This window comes from Perca flavescens, chromosome 14 (assembly GCF_004354835.1).
Source record: "Perca flavescens isolate YP-PL-M2 chromosome 14, PFLA_1.0, whole genome shotgun sequence".
NCBI lineage: Eukaryota > Metazoa > Chordata > Actinopteri > Perciformes > Percidae > Perca > Perca flavescens.
In genome coordinates, this window is record NC_041344.1 from 1,877,048 (window position 1) to 1,889,116 (window position 12,069).

The window sequence follows — 12,069 nt, forward strand, 5'->3', positions numbered from 1 at the left end:
AGGGGATTCAAAATGAGGCTGAAGGTGTTTCTCACAATAAGAGATCAGACAGACCAGGCAGGATTTGATGGCTTTGAGTTTTCTCCCGGTGCAGACATCACAGGCCACATCTTCAGCTCCAGCATAGCAGTGATCAGCAGGAGCAGCTTGGAGTCCAGTCTTCTTCAGCTCCTCCACTAAAGCTGCTAACATGGTGTTTTTCAGCAGGACAGGCCTCGGTATGAACATCTTCCTGCACTCAGGGCAGCTGTAGCTGTACTTACGATCCTCTTCATCCCAGTGGCTTTTAATACAGTTCATGCAGTAGCTGTGTCCACAGTTAATAGTCACCGGATCTTTCAGTAGATCCAGACAGATGGAACAAGAGAAGGTTTCCCGGTCCAGCTGAACTCCTTTCTGCGCCATTTCACCTCTCGCTCAGTGACAACTGTCTGACTGTCTTGAGTCTCACTTCCTGAGAAGTGAAACTAGTCTGAGCTCTGATATAATAACAGCAGTGATACGCTGTTGTACTTGCCCCAGCATGTTGGTTACACCCATCTGCAAACTGTAGCTGTGAAGGGGAGGGAACAAGGAAATATGATCACAGAGTGGAGCTGGCTGTGTTTGAGAGAGGAGGGAGGGGTTATTAAGCTTTGTTCATTCCTGGAAGAGGAGCGCTGTAAGAGACATTCTCGCTACGTTGCAATGCCCGTACTACCATTAGTATGACAGGGAAAGATATAGTATATCCCAATACAAATAATGATTGAATGAATGCAGAATGCCTTAAATGTGTCCTGATGTACTCTGGTTGCATTTTGCAGTATGCAAGCCAGCGTCTCAAAGTCCAAGCTGCAATGTTATCTCAGAGTTTTATGTCCCGAAGAAAAAGTATGCAATAATGAACGCAGCAACACTTGTTTACAACAGAGCTCATTTCTCATTTAAAAACTCTGCTGACTTCTGCTTTTAGGAGGTAAACTCTTCTTAGAATAACAGGGTTTGGAGACAGCTCTCCAGTCTACTAAATGACTGAGTTGTCCTGTCCATGTCCATCTTCGTCCGCTTATCCGGTGTCGGGTCGCGGGGGGAGCAGCTCCAGCAGGGGACCCCAAACTTCCCTTTCCCGAACCACATTAACCAGCTCCGACTGGGGGATCCCGAGGCGTTCCCAGGCCAGGTTGGAGATATAATCCCTCCACCTAGTCCTGGGTCTTCCCGAGGCCTCCTCCCAGCTGGACGTGCCTGGAACACCTCCCTAGGGAGGCGCCCAGGGGCATCCTTACCAGATGCCCGAACCACCTCAACTGGCTCCTTTCGACGCAAAGAGCAGCGGCTGTACTCAAGCTCCTCACGGATGACTGAGCTTCTCACCCTATCTCTAAGGGAGACGCCAGCCACCCTCCTGAGGAAACCCATTTCGGCCGCTTGTACCCCTGGATCACGTTCTTTCGGTCATGACCCAGCCTTCATGACCATAGGTGAGGGTAGGAACGAAAACTGACCGGTAGATCGAGAGCTTTGCCTTCTGGCTCAGCTATCTTTTTCATCACAACGGTGCGATAGATTGAATGTAATACCGCACCCGCTGCGCCCGATTCTCCGACCAATCTCCCGCTCCATTGTCCCTCACTCGCGAACAAAACCCCAAGGTACATGAACTCCTTCACTTGGGGTAAGGACTCATTCCCTACCTGGAAAAGGCATTCCATCGGTTTCCTGCTGAGAACCATGGCCTCCGATTTAGAGGTGCTGATCCTCATCCCAACCGCTTCACACTCGGTTGCGAACCGATCCAGTGAGTGCTGAAGGTCACAGGCCGATGATGCTATCAGGACCACATCATCTGCAAAGAGCAGCGATGAGATCCCCAGCCCACCGAACTGCAACCCCTCCCCACCCCGACTACGCCTCGATATCCTGTCCATAAATATTACAAACAGGATTGGTGACAAAGTGCAGCCCTGGCGGAGACCAACCCTCACCTGAAACGAGTCCGACTTACCGCCGAGAACCCGGACACAGCTCTCACCTTGGTCGTACAGAGATTGGACGGCCCTGAGTAGAGACCCCCTCACTCCATACTCCCGCAGCGCCTCCCACAGTATCTCCCGGGGGACCCGGTCATACGCCTTCTCCAAATCCACAAAACACATGTAGACCGTTTGGGCATACCCCCAGGCTCCCTCCAGGATCCTTGCGAGAGTGAAGAGCTGGTCCGTTGTTCCACGACCAGGACGGAATCCACATTGTTCCTCCTCAACCCGAGGTTCGACTATCGGCCGAACCCCTCCTTTCAGCACCTTGGAGTAGACTTTACCAGGGAGGCTGAGAAGTGTGATACCCCTGTAATTGGCACACACCCTCTGGTCCCCCCTTTTTAAAGGGGGAACCACCACCCCAGTCTGCCACTCCTTTGGCACCGTCCCAGACTTCCACGCAATGTTGAAGAGGCGTGTCAACCAGGACAGCCCCTCCACACCCAGAGCCTTGAGCATTTCTGGACGGATCTCATCAATCCCGGGGCTTTGCCACTGTGGAGTTGTTTGACTACATCAGTGACTTCCGCCTGGGAAATCGACGACAATCCCCGTTATCCTCCAGCTCTGCCTCTAACATAGAGGGCATATTAGTCGGATTCAGGAGTTCTTCAAAGTGCTCCTTCCACAGCCCTATTACCTCCTCAGTTGAGGTCAACAGTGTCCCATCCTTACTGTACACAGCTTGGATGGTTCCCCGCTTCCCCCTCCTGAGGTGGCGAACAGTTTTCCAGAAGCACTTTGGTGCCGACCGAAAGTCCTTCTCCATGTCTTCTCCAAACTTCTCCCACACCCGCTGCTTTGCCTCTTTCACGGCAGAGGCTGCAGCCCTTCGGGCCCTTCGGTACCCTGCAACTGCCTCCGGAGTCCTCCGGGATAACATATCCCGGAAAGACTCCTTCAGTCGGACGGCTTCCCTGACCACTGGTGTCCACCACGGTGTTCATGCGTTACCGCCCCTTGAGGCACCTAAGACCCTAAGACCACAGCTCCTCGCCGCAGCTTCAGCAATGGAAACTTTGAACACTGTCCACTCGGGTTCAATGCCCCCAGCCTCCACAGGGATGCACGAAAAGCTCCGCCGGAGGTGTGAGTTGAAAGTCTGTCGGACAGGGGCCTCCTCCAGACGTTCCCAATTTACCCGCACTACACGTTTGGGCTTACCAGGTCTGTCCAGAGTCTTCCCCCACCCCCTGACCCAACTCACCACCACATGGTGATCGGTTGACAGCTCTGCCCCTCTCTTCACCCGAGTGTCCAAAACATACGGCAAATCGATCATTGACCTTCGGCCTAGGGTGCTCTGGTACCAGGTACATCACTATGTTCGAACATGGTGTTCGTTATAGACAATCCATGACTAGCACAGAAGTCCAACAACAAACAACCACTCTGGTTTAGATCAGGAGGCCGTTCCTCCCAATCACGCCTCCAGGTGTCTCCATCATTGCCCACATGTGCGTTGAAGTCCCCCAGCAGAACAATGGAGTCCCCCACTGGCGCCCCATGCAGGACTCCAGTCAAGGTCTCCAAGAAGGCCGAATACTCCGAAGTCCTGTTTGGTGCATATGCACAAACAACAGTCAGAGTTTTCCCCCCCACAACCCGCAGGCGTAGGGAGGCGTCCCTCTCGTCCACCGGGGTAAACTCCAACGTAGCGGCGCTCAGCTGGGGGCTTGTGAGTATCCCCACACCCGCCCGGCGCCTCACACCCTGGGCAACTCCGGAGAAGAAAAGAGTCCAACCCCTATCCAGGAGTACGGTTCCAGAACCGAGACTGTGCGTAGAGGTAAGCCCCACCACAGTTGTCCTGTAATTAACTTAAATAACTTAAGTAATGATGGAGTGATCAGGTAAAGAAGTGTGTGCAAAGTACTCACAGAGTACTTCATGTCCTAGGGGGCGGAGCCAGACGTGGTACATCCGAGGCTCACTCTAAATCCAGACCTGCCAACCCTTAAAAACTTTTTTGAGAAACAACCAAGGTTATTATAGTTAGACATTTTTTATTAGTTTTTATTTTTATTTCGTTTAGACGTTTTGTTTTCAAATTCAGTATAGTTTTCAAATTCAGTTTAGTTTTAATTAGTTTTTAAAGTAGGTTTGCTAGTTTATTTAATTTGTAATTTTTTTGAAAATGCTCAGTTTTAGTTTAGCTTTTATTAGTTTTAGTCTTTTTTTGCAATATGGGTTATTTGTCAGGGGCAAAAAAAAAAAAAAAAAGTTAGAAAAACATTATGTAATACAGTTTTTTCCGATTGCTAACAGTGGGCACAACTGGAGTCACATGTGCAAAACTCTAACAACAGTCTCCACTACCAAGAGTCACTTAAGCTAAACAGTTCACATCACCTGCAAAACTCATTCAAAGCAACACAACTCTTAACACACGTCTCAAAACAGGCTCAGTGCAGCCAAACACTATGCACAAGCCTCACTGACATAACACACACACACACACACACTTAGAGCACACTGAGGGTAAAAAAACTAGCGTCAAACACCAATACACAAATCATAAACTTTCTCTTCTTTACAGTTTGAACAATTTGAGTGACTTGACACTACTCAACAGTTCATTTAAGGAAAAAATATAGATTGTATAGCATACCAATTTTTACATAAGGTAAACAAGAAGGAATGAAAATCAGCAGTTTTCTTCAATAAAGTATTTTGTCTCTAGTAATTTATGGAATTACTGGGGGAAAAAAACTAAAGGTACATACGTAACAGTACCAAAGAATAGTGTGACTAATCCTGCCTCTCTCCAGCATCATGTTGCTAGTTTTCTTCATCACATTAGATGTCTGCATCATCTCTAAATACTAATGAATGTGGTGTTTCTATTGCTTTCACCTCCATTACTTTCTGAAAAAAAAAGTAAGAATGCAGTTTAACTATTGTAAAGATATAGTGTTTTTCACTTTTTTTATAGCTGTGTATATAACCTCAGCCATCTTACCTGGACACATTGGTATCTTTGCTCTTTTACCTGTTTCTTTCAAACAGTACAGTGTATAATAGTTTCATTCTTATTTGGTGTTTATATACAAAAAAGGCTTTCTGATCTTTCTCTATATAAATACCGTATACATGTTCACTAACTAGTCTAAAATAAGACACCTACTTAAGCTTTCAGCTAAAATTGCAATCAGCAGTGTTTGATAGGCACCAGACTGAAATCTATTCTGTTTTGAATGTGTGGTTTACAGTTTTGACAGCAGTGTGTTAGCATTTGAACCAAGTGCTGTAAATCTACAGTGTTGTGCACGTTGTGGTTAAAGTAATCTGATAAGTGTGTAGAGTTTTGAAAACTGTGTTCAAGCAATGAGAAATGAACTAGAGTTTGGTCCACATGAACTGCTGCTGTGCAGACTGGGGTTAGAGTTTTGCACATGTGACTCCAGTTGTGCCCACTCGTCGTTTAGCAATCGAAAAAAACTGTAATAACTTAAAAAAAACCATACAACCTATTATGTATTCAACAATAACACCCTGGGTCCATTCCAGGAAGGAGGTTTAACATACTCTGAGTTTTCGGTTCCAGAACAGCTGATTTGAGTTGATTCAATCAACTCGGAGTATGTTCACTCAGTGTTACACACGTGCACCACCACTATAAAAAGGCAGCATGAATGGAGCCATGATTCTACGATTCGGGTTAGCGGAAATACTCATGCGCACAAACAGCAAGTTTGAACATGCATTTCGTTAAAAAAGCAAGACAGCTGCTGCTGCTGCAACAGAGAGAAAATTGGTGTGGGAGAAAATTGCTGCTCGATTCAATGCGTACGCATTCACAGTCTATGAATTTCATATTTAATCACAGTTAACTTATAATATTACTGGTGAAAACTGGAATTGTATTACACCTATAATTTAATTTAGGTGCAATCCTGCAGGCAAAAAGGTAAACTATACTAATCCCATTCTGAGGCTGCAGCAGTATGATCATTAAGAGAACTACAATGTATAATCATTTATTTCTTTTTAATGGCTCTCACTGGTTAATGTTTCAGAGCGAGTCACACTTTTCTGATGGCTCTGCCTACAGTGGCTTTACTATTACAGTATGATCAGCCACACTTTTATAAAGAAAACTGCCGTTTGGAAAAAAACGTAATGCGACACAAAGAATCTGCTGGATGTTAAAGACTGTCCACAATGGTTGATGTTAGTGATATGAGGACGGATAATGTATCTACATACCTAATGGACTTTGATAAAAAAAATTCCTCTCAAATCGGTTTTGTGGAAATGAAATCTAGTTTCGGGACTCAATATCATCTCCCGACGTAAACTCTCTATGAATTAATACAGCTTTTTCATCAACGGGATCGTCGACAAATAGACATGACATCTTTGAGAAAAAAACGTTTTATAATCTGCTTAATATAAACCAATAAGTTTTTTTATTCATGCAGATAACAAACTGCATTAAAATGCGCCTGAAACAGACTGAATGAATGAATGAGGAAATGAAAGAGCGCTGTGTCAGAGGGAGGAGACTGAGAGAAACTCAAGGTTTCTTGATGAAAGCCTGCTCTCGACCAGGTTAGGTTCACAAGCTCAGTTACTATAGTAACTGACTCTGAGGTGAAGTTACCATAGTAACTGACTCTGAGGTGAAGTTACCATAGTAACTGACTCTGAGGTTAAGTTACCATAGTAACTGACTCTGAGGTTAAGTTACCTCTCCTTCTGAAACGGAAAACCCAGAGTTTCCCTCATCGCAGGGTTAACAAGCTCAGAGTTTTCACTAAAACTGCTTTCTGGAACAGACCCCAGTACATAAAATGTACATATGATGATGAGCACAAATATGTAAACAGTCTACACAAGACACAGCAATAAGTGCAAAATGTTTAAGTAACGTGTACCAGGAAAAAACCTAAATAGCCAACAGACTAAAAAAGACAGGTGTTTTCAATCGTCAATCGACTCACACAGTAGTGTAGACATCCCACTATCAACACACATATTAACCCACACTTCCTCACACTTTTAGTGTTCATGCGTATTTACTAACCAGCAGCTATCTGGTCACCGGTGAAAGCCCGTCTGTAGTGTTCTCTGTCCTGCGGTTGTCTCCGTCATGCTGCCTGGCCCTGGCCCCATACATCCATGCCCTGTACCCATACATCCATGCCCTGTACCCATACATCCATGTCCTGTACCCATACATCCATGCCCTGTACGCATACATCCATGCCCTGGCCCCATAGATCCATGCCCTGGCCCCATACATCCATGCCCTGTACCCATACATCCATGCCCTGGCCCCATAGATCCATGCCCTGTACCCATACACCCATGCCCTGGCCCCATAGATCCATTCCCTGGCCCCATACCTCCATGCCCTGTACCCATACATCCATGCCCTGTACCCATACATCCATGCCCTGTACCCATACATCCATGCCCTGGCCCCATTGATCCATGCCCGTAACGTTACCGGGGTTAGCTTCTGTTTTGGGGGAAGGGGGCTTTGCGTTCTTCTTGCCCTGTCACTGCTTGTTAAGGTAAGCTAGGTTAGCCTCCTAGTTTGTGTGCGCTTCTCAAATGTACTTTCAAATTCGTGGGATTTTTTTGACTTTGTCCATGTATTTTACCACCTTCCACTGCGAGGCACTTGCTGTTATCTGACACAGTCATAATGAAATAGGACTCTGCCGCTTTCTTCCGAGTTTCGGTACCGCTATGATGCCAGGCGAGGTGTATGGACATGTTGTGTTCAATTTGACGTGGAATGTCAGAATTTCTGGGTTCCCAGTCGGAAACTATGTCTACGGCATAGACTGAATAAAACAGGTCTATGGTCGTAAATGTCAACTCTAAAAGATATAAAGTTATTTGCTCTGTGAAAGACATTGACAAAGATGAAAACGAAGGACATTTACTCGATACTTTTATTTTATTTGAGTTAGTTTTGCAAACAGACATTACAGTTTTAGTTTAGTTATAATTTTTTTATAATGCGTTTAGTTCACATGCTTACCAGTCACTTCAGCTGGTCCTAGGACATAGTAATTACTCATAGCCCAGGTTACTTATGATCTCTATAATAACCTTACCCTCCATAATGTACCTACAGTAGCCTACAGTCTTATAATAGTCTCCAAAATACTGTAATACTTTTACAGTATGTCCCAAAATACTAAGCCTATAGTAGCCTATTTCTATAAGATTACCATACTATAATATTGTTCCAAAATTGGCTTACTATAAGATTCCTATAATTCTTTTTTTGTGATGTACGGCCTAGGCTATAATGAAAAAGTGACATTTAACAGACAAACACGAACAATATATAGGGTACCCCAGGATCCTCCAACTTAAATTCAAGGCTTTTAAAGACCTTTTTAATACCATTTCAAATGAAAGTCAATGCCAACTTCGTACACATTCCAACAGAAGTATGAGAGGAAAATGTAAATCTTTATACATGTTAAACCCTAAAAAATAATTAGGAACAAGCAGTCTACTTGAATTAAATAAAATGTTTTATTTAAATTATCAGTCCTATTTAATACAATTTATTAGATCATAATATAATCCAATAAAATAAGATAAATTACACTACATAATGAGCAATTTTACTTTTGGTACTTTATATTTTGATAATACTTTTCTACTATTACTTAAGGAAGATGTTGAATGCAGGACTTTTAACTGACAAGTTATTTGTAACTCTACAACACGTTTTTTTCTACTGTACTGCAAAACATGATCTGAGTAAGTCTTCCACCTCTGTAAATCACGAGCAACAGTTGTTCATGAATACCTGCAGTAGTGTTTAACACAGAAAACAGAGAAATTCCCTAACACACTACTGAATGCTCTAATATACACTATTGAAATGCTCTAACACACATTTCTAAACGCTGTGAAGAAGTGATAGAAAACTCTGCTCATTTCTCTGTGATGGAGCAGTTTTAGTGAGGAAAGTTGAAAGGACATAGGCTGACTGACTCTAAACATGAAAACTGTACTTTGTGGTGTTTCAGGAGGAAAAATGCCTTAGTTATACTTTCATATCAGTTTCAAATTTTCTCCGTCAGCTTCGTATAAAAACCCTGGAATGAAGACAAGAAGAAAATACTTTGTTCTTGTTAGTTTATTCATCAGGTAAAGCTTCAGTTTGTTCACACATCCCATCAGTACAGTCTGTTGAAAGACTCTTGTTCAATGATTTCATCAACACATTCACTTCATCCACAAAGAACCAGAATCTCAGCTATGCAAAAGAGAAGAATGAGTTATTGATTATCATTATGATAACAACATTTGGTCCGCCAAACAAATACATGTAAATCTAGATATCTTTAAACCTCCTGTTGTCCTCGGGTCAACTTTGACCCATTGTCAAAAAAGTTTCTATATTAGAAATTTGGGTTTCTTTCAACCAAATATCCAAAAAAATGACATGGATGGTTCCATACAACGCTCTTAACAAGTTCAAAAAATAAGTTCACTACTTTCATTGAATTTGGGTGTTTTAGTCAATTTTACAGCATTTGAAGAAAAAACTATTGATAAAAGAACATTAAAAAAAGTGACAAATGTTAAAATAAAAGTGACAAATAAAAAAATAAAAATAAAAATACAAAAATTCAAATGGCCCAGAAAAAGTCGACAAACGTTGAAAAAAGTGACAAAAACATCGGGGGGCAAAAGCCACAAAAGTGTCGAAAAAGACGACCAAAACGTTGATAAAAGGTTTTTCATTGAAAATGTTGACTCAGAAAAACGAAAAATTGTTAAAAATGTCCACAAAGAGAACAAAGTGTGCAGGATAAAGGAGGTCTGGTGCTTTCTCTCTTCAGAGCCATGTAGTGGAAAAGAAACTAAATACACTTTTAAGTTGATTTGATGTCTGTGTCACGCCAAACATTTGGCCCGTCCCACATGGGATTACAGGATATCCCTATTTAACAGACATCTTCCTGTCCCGCAGATACATAATGTGGAGAAATACATGAATAAAAAACCGCTAATATCTACAGATCATCTCGGTAAAGATCTTTTTTAACATATCGTCCTTGTTTCAACAATCAAAGGTAAAATAACAGATCTTAACTGTTTTTTTTTCTTTTATAAAAAAAATGACTCAGAATGACAGAATTTAACCCTTAAATTACTTCTGTCTATTTCAGTTTACACAACTCAGCAGAGTCTCCAAAAGGCCAATAAACCCTTTGTCCAGCATAGAGCGGCTGAGTGAATGTGGTCTGGACTCTGTGGAGGAGAGTCATGGTTTCAGAGACGCTGTAGAAGGACAGAATACCTGCACTGTGATCCAGGTACACTCCTACTCTGGAGGACTCAGGACCTGAGACGGGAGTTTGGACTTTGTTGGACCAAAATGTATATTTGTTTTTGATACAATCTAACGCCCAAGATTTGTCATTTTGTCCAAATACACTTTCATCTGACCCCCCTGCTCTGATGATATTCTTGTATGTGACTGCTACATGAACTCTTCCTCTCCTCTCCACCTCCCAGTAACAACATCCAGTCAGACTCTCTCTACTCAGGACCTGCCACATGTTAGTGAATCTGTCTGGGTGACTAGAATAAGACTGATGTTGACTCATTAATGTTGCTTTCCTGTTCCCCTCAGATAATAACAGCTGTGTGTTTGCTGTGTTTGGATCCAGTGTGATTTCACGTGAATATTTCAAGAATCCAGCTCTGGTCTCGGGCTCTGGTTGTGGTAGTAAAACGTAAACTTCAGTCCCTGTCAGTGAGACATTTGTCCTCTTCTCTCTCAGTACGTCCTGTTGTTGACACAGCCGCTGTCACGTCCTCAAAGCAGCTCAGAGGACGGATATGGATGCTGGATGCTGATTGGCTGAGTGGTGACAGTGAGGGGTAGTTGTGTAGAAACTGGTTGTGATCCTCTGTGTTTGAGAGCTTCTTCAGCTCAGCGTCTTCCCTCTTCAGCTCAGTGATCTCCTGCTCCAGCTTCTCCTGAAGCTCTTTGACTCGACTCACTTCTCTTTTCTGCTGGGATCTGACCTGCTGCTTCACATCAGAGCTTCTTTTCTCCAGGAGACGGATCAGCTCGGTGAAGATCTTCTCGCTGTCCTCCACTGCTTTATCAGCGGCGCGATCGATGGCCTCCGCCTGCTGTCGAAGCAGCTTCACATCTTTCTCTCTGTCCTGGATTCTCTGCTGGATGGTCTGGCGACTTCCCTCGAGCTTTTTCTGCCTCTCAGTCCTTTCTTCTGCAGCCGAGGCTGTATCGTGGCCTTTATGTTTGTCCATTAAGCAGAGATAACAGATACACTGCTGATCAATACGACAGAACATCTTCATCACCTCATCATGACGAGAGCAGACGTTCTCCTGGAGCTTCTTGGACGGCTCCACCAGCTTGTGTTTCTTTAACTTAGCTATATCGTAATGAGGCTGAAGGTGTTTCTCACAATAAGAGATCAGACACACCAGGCAGGACTTGATGGCTTTGAGTTTTCTCCCGGTGCAGAAATCACAGGCCACATCTTCCGCTCCAGCAAAGCAGTGATCAGCAGGAGCAGCTTGGAGTCCAGTCTTCTTCAGCTCCTCCACCAAAGCTGCTAACATGGTGTTTTTCAGCAGGACAGGCCTCGGTGTGAACATCTTCCTGCACTCAGGGCAGCTGTAGCTGTACTTACAATCCTCTTCATCCCAGTTGCTTTTAATACATTTCATGCAAAAGCTGTGTCCACAGTTAAGAGTCACCGGATCCTTCAGTAGATCCAGACAGATGGAACAAGAGAAGGTTTCCCAGGCAAGCTGAACTCCTTTCTGCGCCATTTCACCTCTCGCTCAGTAACATCGACTGTCTGACTGTCTTGTGTCTCACTTCCTGAGAAGTGAGACTAGTCTCAGCTCTGATGTAATAAAAGCATTTGATACGCTGTTGTACTTTCCCCAGCATGTTGGTTACACCCATCTGCAAACTATAGCTCTGAAGGGGAGGGAACAAGGAAATATGTGCACATAGTGGAGCTGGCTGTGTTTGAGAGGAAGAAGAGGAGGGAGGGGTTATAAAGTTCTGCTT

The 12,069-nt window shown here is 43.7% G+C and overlaps 1 protein-coding gene and 1 pseudogene across 1 annotated transcript in view; both read right to left on the reverse strand.

Moving 5' to 3' along the window:
* LOC114567723 (tripartite motif-containing protein 16-like) overlaps positions 1-414 on the reverse strand; it is a 1,805-nt gene extending 1,391 nt beyond the window's left edge. The window contains exon 1 of the mRNA XM_028596829.1: positions 1-414. This exon is cut by the window's left edge and continues 1,391 nt beyond it. Within this exon, the coding sequence (XP_028452630.1) occupies positions 1-405 (405 nt within the window). The 5' untranslated portion in view covers positions 406-414.
* A 9,724-nt stretch (positions 415-10,138) lies between these two features.
* On the reverse strand, positions 10,139-11,822 carry LOC114567726 (tripartite motif-containing protein 16-like protein; annotated as a pseudogene).
* Positions 11,823-12,069: the final 247 nt, after the last annotated feature.